The 22,057-nt window shown below is 47.0% G+C and overlaps 2 protein-coding genes and 1 long non-coding RNA gene across 23 annotated transcripts in view; 1 reads left to right on the top strand and 2 right to left on the bottom strand.

Moving 5' to 3' along the window:
- LOC144114734 (uncharacterized) overlaps window positions 1-22,057 on the bottom strand; it is a 391,960-nt gene that overhangs the window by 144,679 nt on the left and 225,224 nt on the right. The gene's annotated exons all lie outside the window — the stretch shown is intronic.
- On the bottom strand, window positions 4,705-8,707 carry LOC144095539 (uncharacterized). Its single transcript, XR_013306740.1, has 2 exons — window positions 7,683-8,707; window positions 4,705-6,232 (listed from the first exon to the last, which is right to left on the bottom strand). It is a non-coding gene; the product is annotated as an uncharacterized LOC144095539 (long non-coding RNA).
- LOC144114733 (uncharacterized) overlaps window positions 14,407-22,057 on the top strand; it is a 71,938-nt gene continuing 64,287 nt past the window's right edge. Inside the window, exons 1-2 of the mRNA XM_077648636.1 lie at window positions 14,407-14,754; window positions 15,405-15,522. Coding sequence (XP_077504762.1) covers window positions 14,523-14,754; window positions 15,405-15,522 — 350 coding nt within the window. The 5' untranslated portion in view covers window positions 14,407-14,522. The remainder of the gene's footprint in view (window positions 14,755-15,404; window positions 15,523-22,057) is intronic.

Raw genomic sequence — 22,057 nt, 5'->3', positions numbered from 1 at the left:
GAGGCGACAAGGCTTTGCGAGCTTTTAAAAAAATATTTTGTTTCAATAATTTTCACATCTAATTTGTTAGATTAGGCGCTACTTTTTATCCTTAATTAAAAAAGATTACCTGCAATTTAAATAGTCACCGCCTGGTTATGGCCAATCCCCCTTGTGAGTATGTGCCATTTTGTGAGGGGAACAACAACAACAATAATGCGGAGGTTTCGTTTCCTCCCAGGTTAGAGAATGGTCTTTAACATTTGTGTGGAAATATCTGTGCTGTATGTTCACAGTTTTCGCGCAATGCTTTTTTTTAGTGGTGGTGTTTTTCTCACGCTTGCTTTTTGAAGACTGCTGTTCCCAGGACAGGTTTCAGTCACCGCAAATATTTTCGTTCAGTAGGGAATGCACTGTACAGCTTATTGTGTACTTCTCAAGGCATTCAAATTTCGCTGACGTGGCCCGCTGCTGCCGCTAGCCGAACGTTTATTTCTTCAGGTGTGTTCTGTTTGGCTGCACTAGTTTTACTAAGTTGTGCACCACCGGGTCAAGCAGTGCAGCTTACCACTAGCGCTTTCACCTCCGAGCATTTCAAATGATTCGAAATTTTAATTTGACCATGTTTTTTTCTTTTCTATGCCTATAGTTCCGGCTAGACGGAACAATAACTGATGCCAGTGTTCCGTCCAGGCGCAATATAAATCTGTCTCAGTTACATCCACACGGAACAATGGCTGTTACTAAATTAAGTCCCCTATGACAACAAAAACCTGCAAAGCAAAAACCACTCAGCAGCAGATATTGGTGCATTTTGTGATGCCATTCAAAAGGACTGAACTCCACAGGTGCTATATTGTTCCGTCTTGGTGGAATCTTAGGCATTTTGAAAAATAAAAAAGTATAACTGCTCTCGGAATTATGTCCGGAAAGAACGGTAACTGCCAGTCACTTGTGTGACAACGAACCAAGCCAAACATAACTGCTTGAGGTGCAATAAGTATGAAAACAAAACTATGCAGCAATGTACTTACATAGTGCATCTTGCGATGCTATGTTCTGGTGCTGGCCTGACCAAGACCTGAAAGGACATTCGGCACTGAGGATCAGTCCTAAGGGGAAAGGAGGGTCAGGTGTGCCCATAACTGCAGTGCCAGTAAATGCTGCTTTTGAACAGAGCTTTAGGCGGCTGTTCCGTCTATACGATACACTAGCCACACTTCTTTTTTTTATAAGTGGTGGCCTACGTCCATGAAAAATAGTTATGTGAAGGTTGGCTATGCCATTTTTTTCCTTTTCTGCCCCAGAAGCAAACCAGTTCTCTGCTTCAGCAAAACAGAAAACTGGACGAGATGGCGGTTGCTGAAGATAAGCAGCCGGAAACTAGAGGACACGGTTAGACAAGACGGGACATGCTTCATTGTTGCAACTGGTTTATTAGGAAAGCGAATGAAAACTTAAGACAACAAGAAACCCATCGCTCCTGTATCAGTACAAGCTCACAAAATCATTAGTGTTAAAGTCTCTGGAGATCGCATTTTCTGCGGGAGCGTGAGTGACAGCTTGGTTACACATTTCGTACCTGAATAGATACAAAATGTCTCCATTGTGTCCCTTGGTGATGCTATGAATGGCGAAACAAGATAACTGTTTTGACAACAATGGGCCAGCAGCCTTTGCATGTGCAAAGATTATTTTTGTGCTCTCTGATACGTTTGGCCTATGTACGAATGTCTACACTTGAGAGGAATCTTATAAATAATACCGGACCAAGCCCAAGCTTTAGTGAGTCCAAGCTCACTAAAAATGACATTCTGTTGTGGTGTCGTGGTGAAACGTGCAACACGTGGCTAGTAAAATGCAGACCACTCGGGCTTGCATGTGCTGAAATCCTCTCGCATGTACCTTCTAGATTCTCGGCAGCTCGATCATTGTCCTTCTAATGCAGGGTAATTCCGTGCTACACCAATGTCTGCCACTGAGTTCTGGTTCTCAAAGTTATACTGTTCTGTACAAAAAATTAACAGATTACTATTCATCTTTCACAGAAACAAATAGCCGGATTACTGTCGCTTTACAAAGAGCAGTCAATGCATAAAAGAATTTGAAGAAATTGGAATTTATTTCAAGGAGTCAATTACTTGCAATGCATTTTATATACAAGACTGGAAGTCACAGCACCAATACAACGTTCAGAGTTTTCCTTGCTACTTTTTCTGTTTTATGCTTGCTGTTACTGGCTTATATTCATTTGCTGTTTGCTTCATTGATGCCACCAAGTGGAATCTTCCATTTTCCATTCTAAGTAATAAAGTTTTTCCTCCTCCTCCATGGTTACAACCCAACAAACACAAAACCTCCTAAAAATCTCCCAGAAATATCCCATCAGGACATTTGGAATGTCCCCAGGAGGTTCTCATTTTTCCCGAAGACGTCCAAAAAACGTCCCCACAACTAGCCGTGTCCAAAAAGTTGTGCGTCCTAGGGACAGCCCCAAAAAGTTAATGCTAGATTTCTCGGTTCTGGCTCAATAAAATTATTTCTTCTTTTTCATGCAGACTTCAGGCATCTAAGCGCACATATGTGCCAAATTTCAGGCACATGCTTACGTTACAGGTGGTGTAATACATCTGTCAACTCGCGTGAATGCTTGCTGGCTAGGCCATTTAGACTTACCTGTTTACATGAAATGTGCTTTAACAAGGTGAAAATTTGAGCTGGTTGGTGCATGATCTTGTAACGGGAGCAGCGCAGCGCGACACAAAGCAAGAGGCGGGACACGACGCTGAATAACAACCGGATTTTTAATGCACGTTCGTCGAATATATACATCTCGCTCGTATAAGAAGGAAAAAAAGAAGCATGAAAAACGCATAAGATGTACAAGTGGTGAAATGTTAAGACATCGCACGCAGATAATCAATTTCTCTGTCACGAAGCGCTACTGAAGGTATGCAGACGCATATATCGCTCTTTGGTCGGATGTTGAAGGCTTCTTCAACTCCCTGGTCCGTTGATCAAAATACGACGTCATGACCATTGTGTTGATAAGCTGCGCAGCGCAATCATGCTCTCTGCAATGTTTCGCTAATTCACTGCTGATGGCGCTCTTTAGAGATCTTTTGTGCTCTCGAAGCCGTTTATTCAAACAGCGCCCTATTTGACCAATATATGTGCGTCCGCATGACAGAGGTATTTCCTAAACCCCGCTTTTCACACATTTCACGTGCATTTTTCAGGTGTTTTTTCTTGCATTGATTTTTTTCTTTGCTCGCTGTTGACTTTGGCACAAAGGGTCCTTAACTTGTTGGGTGCTGACATGAGCACTTTTACACCAGCTCTTGCTCTTACGCTTTTGAGCCTGTGGGAAATGCCATTAATGCAAGGAATGACAGCGTACGGATTCCTTTATTCTGATGTGGTTGTGACATATTTTCTGCCTCTAAGTGCTTGCAGAATCCCTTCTGCGACACTGGATAGCAGTCTTGCTTGGCAACCTTCTGCTTTCAGCTGACTGTTCTGGGTGTCAAAACTGCATTGAACCTCATGATGACAGGATCTCGTCAATGCGGCTCTCATTGCTGTTTTTTTCTACCCTCGCTTGATGATCTTGGAGTGCGCAGATTTGTAGGGGAGCAGTCCCTTCTAGCTTCGTGGTCCGTACCGCCAGCATATGTGAGCGCCTAGAAAGGCTAGCGTCCAGCCAAGAAATCGCATAACGTTGTTTTCTTGAAGTTCACTTGTTATTTCTAGTCCTAGTTCATCTAGTCCTTAGCAAAAGTAGCAATGAGAGCCGCATTGACGAGATCCTCTCATCATGAAGTTCGAGGATGTCTTGACGCCCAGAACAGTCGGCTGAAAGCAGCAGTTTACCCGACGAGACTGCTATCCAGTGTCGCAGAAGGGATTCTGCAAGTACTTAGAGGCAGAAAATATTACCACATCAGAACAAAGGAAGCCGTACGCGGTCATTCCTTACATTAATGGCATTTCCCACAGTCTCAAAAATGTAGGCGCAAGAGCTGGTGTAAACGTGCTCATGTCAGCACCCAACAAATTAAGAAGCTTGTGCGCCAAAGTCAACAGCGAGCAAAGAAAAATCAATGCAAGAAAAAAGCACCGGAAAAAACATGTGAAATGTGTGAAAAGCGGGGTTTAGGAAAAACCTCTGTCATGCGGACGCACCTACATTGGTCAAACAGGGCACTGTTTGAATGAGTGGCTTCGAGAGCACAAAATATTCCTAAAGGGCGCAATGAGCAGTGAATTAGCAAAACATTGCAGAGAGCATGAATGCGCTCCGCAGCTTATCAACACAATGGTCATCCCGTCGTATTTTAATCAACAGACCAGGGAGATTGAAGAAGCCTTCAACATCGGGCAAAAGAGCGACGTATATGCGTCAGCATACTTTCGATAGCGTTTCGTGACGGCGAAATTGATTATCTGCGTGCGTTGTCCTAATCTTTTACCATGTGTACATCTTATGCGTTTGTCATGCTTCTGTCCTTTCCTTATTGCACGAGCGGGATGTATATATTCGATCAAACGTGGATTAAAAATCTGGTTGTTAGTCAGCTTTGATTCCAGCTTCTCTCTAATTTGTTTCTTGCTGCGCTGCTCCCGCCACAAGAACATGAAATGTGCTAGAATTTTACACACAAAGGAAATATGAATTCAAAAAGTCGCCCGATCCCGCCCATATAACAGGAAATAGCAGCGCAATACAGATGTAATTTCAGTTTATTAGATGTGCTCTTTGCATTTAAATGAATACAAACAGGAGACGCATATGTATGCACCATTTAACACACAATGTACGGAGCACTACGACACCAGCAAATAATAATGGCCAAAATTTTCTCTAGCTCTGAGAAATCTGAAAAAAATGGAGCAATAAAAAACACAATACAGGCTGAAAGTTGATGCACCTTAAGCAAACATTCTAAAGGGTACAAAAGCATATATGCACAGGCAAAAGCAACCGCATGTAAGGAGCAACCTGGGTTCCAAAAGAAAAGACGATATGGGCGTACGATACAGATACGCGGTTTCATTTTACGAATATTCTGCAGGGTGAAACGTCCCTCTCGCTTTGCCTCTCGCACGAGCCTCGGAGTAATCTTGTGCGTGTTATCAAAACAGGAAAAAAAATTAATTCTATGAGGCGAAAATAAAAAAAAACGAGCATAAACCACATACCTTGACGACGTTGCCAACAGAAACCTGGGGATGAAAAAAAAATGCTGCAACTATATATATATGAGTTCAACACAGCCTTCTGTCGTGCGCCTACTCACGGCAGAGCGAACGCTAAAACATAAGCGTTACATCCTCGTTACACCCCCGTTTTATTTTCTTGTGTCTAAGTGTGGAGATACTGCTTGGAGCCGGATGGAAAGGGGGGACGTCTTGAGGTAGGAGCCCTGGCTCGCCGCACCCATGGTACAGCAGACCACACGTGCGCCACAATACGGCATGGGAGGCGAGATCAAGGTGATCAAGGCACAAGTAATCCGGTGGGGGTGGGTTGGGAGTCAACGACGCGAACACAACACAAACTATACCGCTGCGACAGGACGGCAATGTAGGTAGAGCAGGTTAATCCATGGGCACTCGCAGCAATAGTCTGGTGAGCTTCCGAAGATCTCTTCCGCCTATGACCGCAGTGGACGGCCACGCTGCCACCAACAACACGCCACAGTCGTCGGAGGCGCTGAGGGATGCAGAGTGCGCGCTAGGAGTCGCCCATTGCCTTGAAATCCGCTGCCGCGAACGACGCCTGTAAGAGCGCTATTATGGTGTAGGGCCGTGAAGCTGTGTAAAATACATGCGATGCGCCGCGCGCCGCTGCACTAGTTCCAAAAGGAATTATGTGGGCACGCCGAGGTGCGCGGGGAAGCTGCCATGAATCCGCAGCTACGAAGTTCACGACAGCCCAGTATTGAGAGCAAGAGCTGCTGCGCGCTGGGGCCTGCGCGCGAGCGGCTAAGGGCTGCGCGAATACGTGTGCGCAAGATGGCTTCCGTCCAGCGAGGAAGCCGGGCGAGCGACGGGAGGCCCATTACTGCCCCTCTGCTAGACAGCGGCGCAACGAGGACTGCTGGTAGTTGGAGATGCCGCAGGGACCGCCGCACCGTGCTGAAGTTCGAAACACTATAGAAGACGGGCACGTTGGTGACCGCCGCTCCCGGCGATGCGATGAAAAGGCAGACCGCCATCGCCTGCCTGCCTGCAGCATGGAGCCGACGGCCTACGAGAGAGATGCGGGGTGAAATGCGCTTCCTTCGGATGTTCGAACAAAACTGCCTGATCTCTCAAAACGACGAGTGCAAGCGCAAAACCTTCTCTCCCTGTATCTTTTGGCGCGAGCGAGAGAGAAAAGGGAGCGAGGAGTCAATTTGTATTTTTTGTTGAAAAGCATTGGTCCCAAAAACGTTCTCCCGGTTACCTTTCTGGGACCAAAATGCTATGATTTGTTTTTATTTCCGCTTAACACCCTCGAAAAAACGTTTCTAGGACATTAGTGGGCGCACTTACCTTTTGCTTGTGTTTCTATGTCCTGCCTCTATGGCCTAGAAATGTTCGATAAATGTTGTACTAAGACAGGGACATTCCATCCTTTCTGGGTGCTCCTGGGGAGGTACGTTGTTTGCTGGGAAATAAACTGAAAATATCGTATTCTTTTCAGCTTGAAAAGCTAGCAACGTGGTTGTGGGTGATAGGAGAAAGAATCGACTAATGTGAATGAGTTCCTGTGGTGATGCAGCAGTAAAGCTGTCCTGCCTCACAAACCAGGTTAAAGGTTTGACTTTTGATCAGAAGAGATGAATTTCTGATGCAGACTAATTACAGAAACTCCAGTCAGCGCATCATCTTAAAACACAACAGGCAACCTTGGTAGATTGAAATGAATCCAAGGAACTTCAATACTTGACTTACTGCCTGCACTGCATTGGCATTATATTTCGATATGTCCTTCACGTAAGACCCTGCACACATTTCATTGAACAACTTTTATAGCAATTTTCATTTAAAAGACATCAGTTCTGTAGCTGAAGTGACATTGGAAGTGAGAGAGTGCTCCCACACAGTCACCTTTTCAGGAATGTGTAGCTATAGGGCTCCTCTGGGCAGCCTTGCAAGTTTGTTGCTTTGTCAAAACCAGCTTCCCACTCTAAGCCCAAAATAACACCAAATTAATTCTTAACAAAGGGAGCTTTGCTCAGGTCTAACAATGCCTGAATATGTGGCTTATGTCAGAGCTACCTGTCGTGAGTGGGGACCAGGTTGAAACCAGCGGGTGATTTTCAAACTGCAAACTGAGCATTTCAGAAGCTTCTCTTGCAGCTTTTTCAGCAGCCTGACAACGGTGCCGACGTGTCTTTGTAGCTGCACTTAACAGATCTAGTACATGGTACTCTTCATCGGGTTTAAAAAATCACTAGAAGTCACCCTGAGCCTGTAGTGTCCTCTTCAACATGCAGTCTGCTTTCATGCAGGTACACAGGTTTCAGGTCGCAGAAAGCCCTGAGTTAAGTACTTGCTGAAGCGTGCCTTCACTACTCCAGAGCTAAAAGCGCAGCGCATAAGCGCTTTCAACTGGGTAATCATGGTCATCCTAGAAGGCTCTGTTTGTGATTGCACACAGAGAAAGAGACTCGGCAAAGGGATCTGTCATTCTTTTCGGTGCTTTTGTTCACCTTCTTAGCCTTGACAACTACCATGGCCTTGCAGTTCGTGCTGCGTCAGCTCGTCACATTGTTCCCGCTGGCATGGTAACATCGCCTTTTTTATGGCACAGCAACCTGGGAGAAGCAAAAGAACAAATTTAAGATCCCGCATACATTTTGTACTGTCTATGGTACAAAACTATACCCTGTTCGTACATATGCATGTAACAAAAACCATTTGTGCTGAATTATTCAACCGCTTCGATCACGGACACCGAGCAATGTAGGTCCAACACTCATTGTCTGGCAGGTTGCATCTATATGTGCGAATGTTACATTTATTCGTTTTTGTTCCTGTGGAAACTGACATCGCAGGAACAAATGCTGGCTTCAAGGAAAAAGCATTTCCTATGTACTGGCGGTGTGTTTTCTTATGCATCTTTAGAAGCACTGAACAGAACGGCAAAAATTTAAGAAGTGCGCTAGCTTGGCAGGGTGTGCCTGCATTACAGCTCATGGACATGAGCCCTAAACTGCAGTTTCTTAGTGGCATTCGCATTGGAACATAGGGCGCAACTGGCCGAATTTAATCAAGCAGTAGTCGCATTGTGAGGCTTCCAATGCTGAAGAAACTTATGCAAAGAATGAAGTTGTTGTTTACCTTGGTAATATGGCACATACCCATGCACGGGAATTGGCCAAAGCATGGCGGTGAATGGCAAGGAAAATCATGTAGCATTTGCACAGAAAAGCACGAGGTGGAGAAGTAGAACAGTAAAATGACAGAAGCTAGGAAGAAAATAGTAATAATTGTTTGTTGAAAAATTGAAATAAATTAAAGAGTTTTGAAGTACCAGGAATAGAAAAAACACACGTTTTTGGAATGCGGAAAAATTTTGTATAAAGTTAGCCAGTTGTAATCGCGAAGGTATCTACAAACTCTACTTATTGTGTAGCTTGTTGGGCCAGTTGGTGCATGGTACCAGGTAGAAAAACCAGCAGAAGAGGACGCGTACACAATAGAAGGAGTTTACACAGATGACGCTGGAGACACAACTGAAAATTTTTACTTGCTCAAAGAATCGAGCAGAGCAGGGTGCACATGCGCATGAGCAGGGCACGCCGACAAAAGGAAGAAAACAAAAGCAAAATAAAGGTCCATGATTAAAAATACTGATATCTTGCACGTGAAGACTATGCACGATTCATGAACCGGTTTTCTTTGGTAGAAAATTTGACTGATTTATTGCTGACACAATAAGTGCCTGACTTTTTTATTTTAAAAGCTCCCAAGATTCCACGTTCTATCTGCGTTTTGCCTTGGCCGATCATTTTTACACTGCTAAAAAGGGCAGTACAGTTTTGACATTTGTTACAATTTTTTTGGAGATTGACCATATTATCTGGTTGCTATGCTGTCTTTTCCGATCATTAATGCATTGGCCAGTCTGGCCGATATAGGCCTCTCCACATGACAAAATTTCGAGCCGGTGACCATTAAGCCATCAAAGGTAAAAAGCTGCACTCTTCAACTCTTGAAGAACCTGAATCTCGAAGGTATACTGAAAGAAGTGAGCAGAAAAGAGAAGACTGATGTCCTCAAAGTGTTGTTTGGCACAAAAACGCACAAGACCGGCTGTCCCCTCATGGCCATTGTCACCGAGGGCGGTACGAGGCAAAAACTGCCGGCCAGTTCTTGAAAGACTCACTGGACCCCTTGGCACCTGATGACCCCTTTTCAGTCCAGTCTTCAATGAGCGTAATGAAGTTTATCTCCAATATACCCCCAGTGGATGCAGCTTGTGCCATATCCGTTGACGTCGAGGACTTGTTCTATTCAGTACCGCTCAAGAAGTTACTTGAGACTGTGCGTGGCCTCATCAAAAGCAGAGGTATGATTCCTTTTCGGAACAGTATGTGCCTATCTGTCTACTCGTTTCTGGAAGTTTTAACGTGTTATTTGTCATCTACTATTGTAGAGCATGAGGGCCGCACATACATACAGAAGCAGGGTATCCCTATTGGCTCAAGCGTAGCTCCCGTGTTGTGCCAATTATTTTTATCTAGTTTTGACAATGTGTTTCTTCACAAGCTTAATACTGACGCTCAGGTTGTTAAGGTTTGTAGATACGTTGATGATTTTTTAACCATTTTAAATCTAACTCCCCTTGACAGCGTTGATTCAGCAGCCAATGACCTTTTATCTATCTTTCATCTCACTTTCACTGACCTGAGCTTCACTCATGAGGTGCCACTTCATGACAACATCCGCATTTTAGACTTGCTTCTCCACCTTTTTTGACGATGGCGACATTTGCTGGAAATGCGCTCTTTGAACTAAGAAACGCATTTTACCCAACACCTCGTCACATTCAAAACTTGTGAAAAGAGGTATAAAAAATCTGTCTAGGAAATGCCCTGCAAAAAAGCTGCCTCCACGTTATACAGAACAGTATCTTTGAACAAGCTGGTTGTCTCTGGTCAACCGGTTACACCGAACAGATCCTTGTCTCAGATGCTGAATCGCTGTCACGTAAGCTTAGGTTACAGCACGCACCTCACAACGAAGAAGCGTCTCATCAGGATTTGAGGCCTGCTGTTATTCCCTACATGCACAAAGTTTCGCATGGTATATCAAAAAGGCGGCAATGAAATACGGTGTGAACGTTGTGTTTCCAGCAGCCACAAAACTGTCGTCATTATGTTCCCGTACCTTTATCATTATCCGTGCCATATCTTTATCATTATGTGCCCGTATATTGTAACAAGTGTCAAAACTGTACGCCCCTGTTCAGCGGTGTACAAATGATGCGCCGAGGAAAAACTCAGACAGAACGTGGAATCTTGGCAGCTTTTAAAATAAAAAAGTCAGGCACTGATTGCACCAGCGATACATCAGTCAAATTTTCTTCCAAAGAGTACCGGTCCATGAATGGGACATAGTCTCCACGTGCAAGATAGCAGTATTTTTAACGACGGATCTTTATTTTGCTTTCGTTTTCTTCCTTTTGTCGGCATGTCCTGCTCATGCGCATGTGCGCCCTGCTCTGCTCGGATCCTTGATCAAGTAAAAATTTTCAGTTGTGTCTCCAGTGTCGTCCGTGTTAATTTCTTCTATTGTGTACGCGTTCTCTTCTGCCGGTTTTTCTACCTGGTACCTACTTAATGCGATTCCCTTGGTGCTCACAATGAACGAGAGAAGAACTGGAAGAGACACAAGGAGTCCTAACGTCACAAGGGTGACCTCCAGATACGACTTTCTCTGAAATGTGAGCCGCAGGCAAGAGAGCAGAAAATGTTCTATTGTTTCAACTTCCCCACATCAGTCACAAAGGTTTGTCATAGCGAACCCGCATCTGCATATGCACTATCGGGGGCAATACTGGTATCCTCTATGCAACGGGAGCCGGAGCAACGGAAAATTGCACCGTAATGTCATCTAAAGCACGAAACATTGAAACGAGCCAAGCAACATGCCTGCAGGTAATAAAGGGCTCCAACTGGCTGTCTCGATCCCAGATGCCGCCTGTAGATGGCGTTACGATGCAGTTTTCCCCAGTGCTCCTATATATGCTCCTAAATATGCTCCCTGCAGGAGCATGTATAGGAACACTACGGAATAACCAATGGAAAATAGTGTTCCTGCATATGCTCCCGCAGGAGGCATATACAGGAACACTAGTTTTTCGTTGTTCCGGCTCCCGCTGCATGGAGTATACCACTTTTGTCCCGATAGTACAAATTTAGGTGGGGGATTGTGCATCGCAGAAGCGTCATTGACACCTCACACAGCCTTGATTTATATGACAAAATATTCCAACTAAGGGCATACTTTAAATGCTCAAAACCCGCGGTATTGAGCAACGGAATCACTGAAGCTGGCTGAGCTATGTTAGAAATGCAGGAAACGAAATCTCCACCAGAATGAGGCAAAGGACGGGATTGATTACAAGGGCACTGAGAGCTTGACAAGATATCGTGGGCGGCTGTGGTGTTGGTTGGCGCCAAAGTTACAATTAATTGGGCCAACCTGCCCACCACTGCACTTTCCGTAAGTTCGGAGGGGGAGGAGCGACAAACTTCTCCACCCCGCGTGCGAAAGATTGTGATTCGACTGCTGACCGGAGATAGGGGCCACGCCTGATTAGTCGTTGACCGGAGGCATGAGGCGTAGGCAAGTTCTGTAGCGAATTAATTTAATTAGGCAAACAACAACCAAGTATTGCAATATGCCCGACAAGGTAGCGCCGTACACTGACGTGACGCAAATAACACAAGCACCAATTGAACACGCTAACACAACACTTAACACAAAGAAAGAAACATCAGGGCGATTGCTATACAAAAATGTTACAAGACGGAAATACAGTACAAAGGATTACAACGAGAAACACAGAAAGCAAAAATACAAAGATAAAAGAGTTGAACTGAGTGGTGAGAAACGATGGCTTAGCTGCGGAGTGGCAAGGCCCGGTCGCAGGGAGCGTCGGGCTGCGGTTGCTCGTCGCGGGGCTGATGGGGGCTTGCGGATACGGGCGAACTTGGCCCTCGCGTCTTCGGGACCATCGTCGCAGCGCTCTACGCGTCAGATCTCCGCCTAGGCTCCTTGCCGACCACTTCCCTGGCTGACCTCACTCACGACCGCACGCACCGAAATCTCCAGACCAACTGCCACCGCGCGGCGTTCCCGTCGCCCCCTTCGCATGGCAAAGAGTGAAAAAAAAACAACACAGGGAAAAAAAAGACTCTTCAGGAGCCACGCACAGAGGAATGCAGCTCACAAAAAGAAAAAAAAGAACACATGAAGGAATGTCGAAAGAATTCGACACAATGCATTAATCCCACGAGGAGTCATTGGGGGCCGCGAACAGTGCCGGGGCATTCAATCCGCTTCTGCTGTTCCCAACACGTGCAAGCGCTTGCCACCTGTATGGCAACATTGCTAGGAGGGGGGGGAGAGTAGTTTTGAGTGACCCCTCCAGCCCTATGGTGAGAATGCCGTTCTCCAGCGGGGGAGGGGGAAAAAGTCGTCGACGCCGCTCCGCGACATGTTTCTGGGAAACAAAGGTCAAAGCTGGACAGGGCAGGCATGAACTTTGTGACAGAGCTGACCTTGCATTAAATCGACCACCTCTCAAAAATAGACACCTGAATGACCAGATACCCGGACAAATTAACTTCTCACGGAGAGAGGAACAAAAAACCTAAAGGAACGATTCAATACAGATTTTCCTGAAGTTTGGAAAGAAATAAAACTGAAAGGCAGTCTGCAAGGATAAGAACCCGTGCTACATGTCTCGGAATTTTGAGAAGAGCCAAACTAATAGCCAAAAACTCTGCAAAGAATATAGGAGTGTAATCACGGATACGAAGCGGAATAGCTCCAAGCCATTCCTGCGAATGTTTCCCAATCGACGCCTTCTCGCAGCTCCCGGAGGAATCAGTGGAGAGAACAGTACGATGGGGAATATGGGGAATGTTCTCTAGGCGATCAGCAGCAAGACCATTTAGGATATTTGCGGGCATATGTTTGGGATGGGACGATAAAATGTGATCGTAAGAGAAGGTAGGGCCAGCTTGCGTATCACCTTTATTATAAGTAAACGCACTGCACACCAATGTGTACGACAGGATCGCGCGACAACTATCGAGACGGAGTTTCGGCATAGCTCACTTTCGTTTTTTTTTCAACCTGTACACCGCTCGTGCTGGTTTTGGGGCTGTGCCGTAGCGCGATACTCAGTCCTATGCACATTTCTTCCCCGCGAAACTTCGATCGAAACCAGCCACCCCGCCAGCGGCACAGTCGGCCGACGTGAATATGGCGCGACGAACGCAGGCGCTGTAAAGAGTGGATTGCTGTGCAAAAGTTTTAATGCAAGATGTTATTTTGTTAACAATGCATTTCAGTTTGTGCAATAAGTGGTATGCTCGAACAAACGTAAGCGGCGTAATCGTTTTGTTTGCTTGTGTTTTTATGTTTAGTGACGCTACCGGAAATTTCGCTGCTGCATCTTCAGGCATTTGGAAACACGCGAGGTGCGTCGCCAGCTTTCCCTCTAGTTAATAGTAAGAAACTATGATCTATCTATCTATCTAATCTAATATCTCTGTTTCGGTTCCGACATAGAGTTTCTTACTATTATAAACTCTATGGGTTCCGAGGATGCTGATAACTCGGCGCTAGAGGTCTGAACGGGTTGGTATCAAGAACGGGCCCGGCATTACCCACCGCTACTTTAGTCCTGACAGTCTGGAGTCCGAACCCGACTACGGCCCGCTATCAATTTCTAATTTCCTGCTAGTTCACAGCTGCGTTCTTCTCCTTGTAAATTTATTTCAATAAACTTATATTGCTTCAGAGGCAAATCGACTCTCGAGTGGCGGCGCCTAGCGGCGGCCAAACGTTCCGCTGTCGTTTGCGGCAGCAGCGCTAGGGCGGCTAGGGCAAGGGTGTGACATTCCCGTAGAGCCAATGGGGACGATTTTGAAATGCGACGGTGGCGGTGCCTGGGAGTTGGCGGTAAAAACATAAATTGCTCAAAACTTTGCTCGCTATGCTTGCGCCGGTCGCTGTCGTCTGCTGCCACTGCGCTGCAGCGTTGCCCGCGGCGGCACTGGCGGCGCAGACGCGTTGTGTCATTGACTCCAGCCGCGTTTGCTGCCAGATACCAGGATCGCTGCAATCGTTCCGACCGTGGCGACACTTATGGCGCGGACGCGCAACTTGCAACATGCCACAGCACTGGCTAGGGTGCCTAGCAGCGCGAAATCGAGATGCAAACGTGTGTGAACGTTCGGAGCACGTGGTAACTTCATTGTTCGCACGCACACCCGCGTGCGGCTAAGTGTACCGCGTGCTCGGACGCAATGGACGAATTTGACATGGACTATAGCGAGCCGGGGCCAAGTAACGCCACGCGTCTTGACTTGCGTCCGCAGATAGCGTTCGTTCCCGGCGATTCCGCCGCTGAGGAGTTCGACAGCGACGAGTCCGACGAGCAATTTTACGACGCCTACTCAGAGTATGTCGATGTTGGCACACCCGTTATGGCAGAGGAAAACGACTCCGACAACGACGCCGAAGATGAATCTCTTCTTGGTAAGTGTACTGTGGTGTCAGTGCACGTTAAATAACCCCAGGTGGTCGAAATTATCCGGAGCCCTTCTCTATGGCGTCCCCCATAGCCTGAGTCGCTTTGGGACGTCAAAGCCCCATAAGCCATCTTTTTGGTCAGTATTTACATTGACGTGTCGTCAGAGAAAAAGAAGCTATAAGCAGCAGTTGTAAGAAGTGTGAAGCGAGCCGCAGTGAACGAAGCTTGCGGATAGCCCTTTTTTTTAATACACGTGCATGGAATGCAGCACGACGGTGGTGCATTCGCGGGAGCTTGAAAAAACCTCGCCATGCGCTACAAAGTTCTTTAAGCACCAGCACCTTGAATAAACGGGAGGGCGGCAGGCATTTATTACGTGTATTTTATTCTACTGCGTTGCACGCGTTGTGATACGCGGCTGCTTATTCAATAACTTCACTACACTGTGCGATTTGTAAATGACAGTAATGAGCTGGCGGTGGTCCGTACCGCATCACTTGTCTGAAGGAGAGCGCGTCTTGCCACCCACTGGAGGATGGGGTTTTGGTTGCCGTAAATGTGACCGCACACACCGAGTGCTGGTTTGCGCGCTGAATTTCTTCTTGTTTTATAAACTTGAGAAAACAAGTGCATATACTTTCTCACCTTTGCTCAGGCTCAAGCAATACGGAAGCACTGTCTGACTTGGAGAAGATCCTGTGTGCGAACCACGTTTACCAAGAATTTCTCGAGAATGCTATTCGGGACTTCACAGATATTATTGAAAAAAACAGGTAAGGCCTTTTTTTTCACTTGGTTGCATAGAGGAGTATGATGCATGCTGTCACCTCATCTCGGGTGAAGGGCTGTCGGCATTAGCTTAACACGAATGCTCGAGCACATGTCTTCCACTGATATTAGAACCGCTGGGCGTCGGCCGCTGGGTCTGAGACAACATAAAGGTTGAGACAGGACATCAGCTGTCGCCAACCACCGCAAACACACCGTGCAGCATGCTCTTGGACCCAGTGCCCACCGCTTAGCGGCTCAAGTGTCCATGCAGGACACGCATCCGTGCGTTTGTGTTAAGTGTGCTGTTGGCGGTACAGCCTTTGTCGAAGATATACAGCATTGCATTTGGGCTTTGAGGCTCAACACTTCTGGGAGGGCTGTAGAGCCCCACTGCACAGTTTAGAAGCAAACTGCTAGGGTGGTGCATTTCTGACATAGGCTGTGCATTTTCAGAATGACAATTATTGTTGCCAAGAATATTTTGCCAGAACACTGCCCTGTGGGACAGAATCTTCCTATTACACTGTTTGGGTCCACTCTGACCATTGCCACCTGTGGTTCTAAAATGCAAGCAATTTGTTCAGTGCACTAGCATCCAACTTGGCGTGCAGAACGGTGCCACCATTTTGCATCTACATCAGTTGCATGGCGTGAAATTGGTATGAAAAGTGGTTAGTGCTTTACTTCCAGTATTTATGCAAAACTGGCCAGGCCATCAATCTGTGAAGCCTTGACTTGGACGGCACTATTGCACTGAAGACCGAAGCTAACCGCCACAGGAGGCTTCTGCTGGAGTCATGGCGCATACAACAGACACGAAGGAATGTGAATCGCTCCTTGGGGACACTTCATATGTCTTACATCCATGGTTTGCGGCCATTGACCCGGAGGTATTCAACACGAGGGCTTAAAAAGCCAAGCTGTGCCTCGCCCGTAGTCACACCGTGAAGAAGGGACCGAGCCGGTTCCGAAACGTCGTTTTTCAAAAATTAACCTGGTTGGCGTCAGTCATCTTTCTACTAAATTAATTTTCCCAACCAGGCAGATTTTTATCAAATGTTTTCTTTTGAGTCTGTGAAGCACGTGTGTGTGAAGTGTACACATGCGCTGTGCTTTGCATACCGCATGTGTGAAATGCCCGTCTCTCAGGCACACATTAAAAGCTGCATGTGCCTGTGTGCTAGCTGGTGTGTGAGTGGATGTATATGCATTATGTGTTGGACACTGTGTGCGGGTCATTGTATATGCTTAGTTCCAAAAAGAATTGTGCGTTGAAGTATTGCCACGCGTAGAAGGAATTCATAGGAAGTTGGACACTGTTTTTGAAGCCTCTCCATTGACAGCACCTGCTGTGCTCAGCAGTCCAACTTCTTGATGTGAACCTTATTATCCTGACTGTAGCTGCGCTTCGCAGCAAAAGTGTGCAGTTTTTTGCTCAGCATTGCCCTGCTTGTGGGATTGTGAATGTTTTTGGTGCTGTTCAGTTCCATGCCAAGGTCAAGATTTCTGGAACTTTTTGAGCACTGATCTGGTTAAATGCCAAGTGTTCAGTCTTCAAGTCTTGTGCTATGAAACTTTGCCTTTTAGAAAAATGGGAGCGGTGCAGCGAACAGTGGTGATACTTTGCAAAGAAGCCTTCTGATTGATAGGCATTGGGTTCTTTCCACTTGTTGTTATTGACAGTGCTTATTGTGGTGGACACTAGCATGCTGAAGAATAGACTACACATCTATGTTTGTATTTTCGTGTAGGAATTATCGGGTCCCCAAGTGAAATTGCTGCTGTGAGACCTGACCCTTTTAGGGTCTTGGTTTTAAGATGCTTGTGGTTCTGTCTTGCTTGAAAGTGTTTGTGCTGGTATTTTTGTGGAGTTGTTTCTTCCAAGCAGGGGGCAGTAAGTTTCCATTTGGATCAGTAATTACTCATTAGTGAGTGCAGCCATAGGGCTATACATGAAAGCTCTGCACCTTTCACAGAAACTTGAAAGTTAAGAAAAATGAACTGACGATTACCCTACTCTCAAATGTGAAATGCGAGCGCAGCTTGATTTTGCAGTATTTTGAGGCAGAAAACTTGAACGCTTAAGCTATCCTTTAAGGGACACCGAGGAAAAATTCATTGGCTTCATAGAAGCTTTCAGCTATCTGGTCATTGTGGCTGGATTTATATGTGTAGGCCTACACCCCCTTCAGCTTGTACCTAACCTCACTACACCATATTGCATTCCATTTAATGCCCTCTAGTTCCTTGGAACATCGCTGCTAGGCTAGCCTCTCTGGATGAGGTTCTGGCGTTGTCGGGCTGTTTCCTGTGATGGCCTGTCCGGAGCCAGAGATTCTTGGCACCCTCCGCTGCGTCACAGGTCTGACTGCTGCCTTGGTCAGTTGCTCCTCTGGACTGAGGGCCGAGGGTAAATTGGTTCGCTTATAGAAGGTTGCCATTAGACATTGAGTCCCAAGGTCAAAGCGCTCATGTGATAAGACTCTTAACGCCGTGTCGAAACTTCCTGAGCGGCCGAATTTCCAAGCATGTCACCTTGCTCATGGGCACTACACCGTTCGCCAAGCACCGCCACATTACCTGGACCCCAAGCCAGGGACGGGGGAAACGAGAGGGCACATGCTCTTGCTTGAGGTATCGTCAGCTGAGCGGGGCCACGCACCATGTTGGCGTTTACTCCTCTACCTTCCATGTATAACGAGCGCCTTGAGTTTCAGCGTCTTCAAAGGAGACGCTTCCCCCACCTCGTGGGATATTACACACTCCGGATGCCTTCTCTCGGCGGCAGGTGCAGACAAACACATTTTGAAACCTCTATAGACTACATTTCATACACCCAACATTATACACAGACACATGTCCTTGGTGCCAGGCCCACCCTACACTTTTCGACATTTCGTGGGGATGTGGGGCTAAACCAAACACTCTGGAGATGGAAATCGTCTTTTGAGTGGTGGAAGGTGCTTCTGACTTAAGCGATAACCTGGAGGATCAATGGGCCCTCATACAGCAGGTCCGCAGGGCAGCTCAAGCCAGTGAAGCCCTGGAATGAGGGCCCCACCCATAAGCTCGGACAACTTTCCTTCTTTTTAATAGTTTTTCCTCCTCCTGGCCAAGTACAACACTAGGGTGGCCAAATCCTGCGCTGCTGAGGGAGTGCATTGTTGGTTCAGGTAACCGAGATCAGGCTGCACCCCAGGCCTGGTTAAGCAATTCCGTCGACATGCAGAATTTTCTTTTTTTCTAGGTGGCAAGCGAAAAATGTATGTCACTGGCTGAGTGAACAAAAACAATGGTGACCAATGCAGTAGCGTTTAGTTCTAGAGACAAAATAAAACTGGCAGAGAGATCAAAGTAATAAATAAGCGCAAGGTAGCCGACGTAAGGAAGTTTAATGTGGAGAAAATTGAGCATGCTCTAAAGAACAGAGGTAACCTAAGATCAGTGAAGAGGGAACTAGGCGTACGTAAAAATGTTCTTAGAGACAGAGGGCAATGTCATAGCAATATGCATAAGATGGTTAAAGTAGCCAGAGTTCTACACAAATCTATACTCTAGACAGTGTAAATGGAATGTTAATGAGGCAGTAGTGCACAGCAATGGGACATCCCATCATTAACAAAAGAAGTAAAAAAAGCCTTGGGAGCAGGGCAAAGGGAAAAAACAGCTGGTGACGATCATGTAACAGCAGATCTATTGGAGGACAGAGGGGAGATTGTGCTGGTAAAACTGGCCACTGTATTCAAAATGCCTTATGACCTTGACCATACCAGAAGCTTGGAAGAACACATTATCTTCGCCAAGGAGAGGAAAGATTGCAGACCGATCACCTTACTGCCTGTTGCCTATCCGGTATTTACTTCGGTAATAAAAAATAGAATCGGGACAACCTTTGACTTCAATCAACCAATTGATCAGGCAAGCTTTCGTAAAGGATACTCCACAGTAGACTGTTCACACTATCAACTGATAAAGAAATGTGCAGAATATAACCAACCCTTATATATAGTGTTCATTGATTACGACAAAGCATTTCACTCCGTGGAAACCTCGGCTGTCATGCAGGCATTGCGAAATCGGGGTGCAGGAGAGGCTTAGATGAAAATACTAGAAGATATCTATAACGCCTGCACAGATACCATAGTCCTTCATAAAGTCAGCAATAAAATTTCAATAAGGAGGGTCATCAGGCAGGGAGACACGATCTCTCCAATGCTATTCACCGCCTGTTTACAGGAGGTGTCCCGGGGCCTCAATTGGGAATACCTGAATGATCTCTGATTCGCTGATGACATTGCCTTGCTGAGTCACTCACGAGATAAATTGCAGAACGACGAGTCCAAAAATTAACGTGCAGAAAACCAAAGTAATGTTCAACAGTCTCGCAAGGGAACAGCAGTTCACAATTGGTAGGGAGGTGCTGGAAGTGTTAAAAGAATACTTAGGGCAGTTAGTGACAGCTGATCCGGATCATGAGAGGGAAATAACTAGGACAAGAATGGGATGGAGCGCATATGGCAGGTTCTTTCAGATAATAGAACGGCAGTTTATGAGTATCCCTCAGGAGAAAGGTGCACGACAGCTGCTTCTTACCGGTACTCACCGACGGGGCAGAAACGTGGAGGCTAACGCAAAGGATTAAGCTCAGTTTAAGGACAATGCAGCAAGCTATGGAAAGAAAAATGATAGGCGTAATGTTAAGGGGCTTAAAGTGGGCAGAGTCTGTGAGGGAACAAACGTGGGTTAGTGGCATCCGTCAAAATCCAGAAAAAGATGGGCAGGGCATCTAATGCGAAGGCAAGATAACCACTGGCCCTTAAAGGTGACTGAGTGGATTCCAAGAGAAGGCAACCGTAACGGGAGGTGGCAAAAATTTAAGGGGTGGGGAGGTGGGATGAAATTAAGAAGTTTGTGGGGATACGGTGGCCATAGCTGGCAAGGGCCTCGTAGTGTACCCGCCTTGGCTTTGGGAGGTGGTGGGTTCAACTCCCACTGCCGGCCGGTTACCCACCGGTTTTCTCAAAATGGGTACAAGCTATGGCCCGGCCTGGTGCTCGCCGTGCTATAGTTTAATGGCTTGGCAAAGGAGCCTGCGCCTTGAAATCCCGACCTTGTGGACTTGGTCCAAAAACCCACTGCCGAGGTGGGACCAAGGCCCGCAGTCGTGGTCTGGGCGTCCGCTTCGGCTGTGGGAGGTGGTTGGTTCGAAACCCGCCCGCTGGACGCCCACCGGTAGAAATGGGTACAAGCCACCACCGGCCCAGCGCCCGGCTTTTTCAAGGATGTGTGTGCTTGGAGGAGGCTCCGCAAAACCCTGCTGCGCCCCTTCGGGGGCAAATCCAATTTCGAACAACTCTGCCTGCAAAGGTTGTTCGTGTTTAGAAGAACCCTTGGGCCCTTCTCGGCTGCGGGAGGTGGTTGGTTCGAAACCCCACCGCCGGACACCCACTGATAAAAATGGGTATAAGTGGCCCCCGGCCTGGCGCCCGGCTTTCTTTAGCGGTGTTCGCTTGGGAGAAGGTCCGTAAACACCGCTACACCCTTCGCAGGCGAAGCCCGACTTTCGAATGACCTCGCAGCCTGCTAAAGATGGTACCCCTTCAGCCAACGTGGTTTGAACGCAAGCATAGCCTCGATGCGCTGTCCCTGAGTGCGCGCAAGCCCTAGCGCATCGGCATCTCCTCCTCAGTGAGGACAAAGCAGACCTTCTGCAGAGAAGGCAACTCCCTCAGTGCCACGGTGTCTCCGCGACGCCTCCTCTCTTGCGAGATGCACACACAGTCGCCCGCAGTTCTCTCGATAGAACTCTCGCCGAACCTTGACCCGCTGGCACACAGCAGCCGCAGCAGTCAAAAAAAAAGGGCCACAAATGGGCTTCTGCCGCACGTGGTGGATTTAACGTTGACGGCAGAACTTATCGTTGATACGTCGGAGCAGCTGTAGTCAAGACCCTTTTCCCAAGCATCTCACCCAGAAGAGACGAGCACCAGGCCGGGGGAAATCTTGGACCCATTAAAAACCGGTGGGTACCTGGCGGCACTGGGGATCGAACCCAGCACCACCCGAATGCGAGGCGGATGCTCTACCAAAAGGCCATGGTTTGGTCAGTTAGGTTATAACATTGTTGTGAGAATTCCCTTCCCCGACTTAACAATCACCATTGAAACTCATGTATTGGCTGGCTGCTTGAGGCTTAGTGGCTCGTCAAATGCTTACTGGTTAATACATGCTTTTCGTCACAGTTAGGCTGACACCGTACTGTGATGGCCCTGAGGAGTGCGGCAGTGTCCATGTCAATAGGGAGCCCAGAGAGCGTTGGCTACTACTGTGTGTGTAAACACACCGAGTAATATCGTTGCCCGCCTTATCACAGCAACCATAACCATCACCCCACTGAGCCCGTGTGACCTTGCTCTTACGTTGTGAATGTGTTGTGGCCTTGTGGCATTGTGTGCTGCAGTGCAAAGAAGATGGGTCTCATGGACACACTTGCTGCTAGTCTAGCTGATTTCGATTCTTCTGTTGTCACCGCACGGC

The sequence above is a fragment of the Amblyomma americanum genome, chromosome 1 (genome assembly GCF_052857255.1).
Source record: "Amblyomma americanum isolate KBUSLIRL-KWMA chromosome 1, ASM5285725v1, whole genome shotgun sequence".
Classification (NCBI taxonomy): domain Eukaryota; kingdom Metazoa; phylum Arthropoda; class Arachnida; order Ixodida; family Ixodidae; genus Amblyomma; species Amblyomma americanum.
This window is presented reverse-complemented; position numbering and strand designations above follow the sequence as displayed.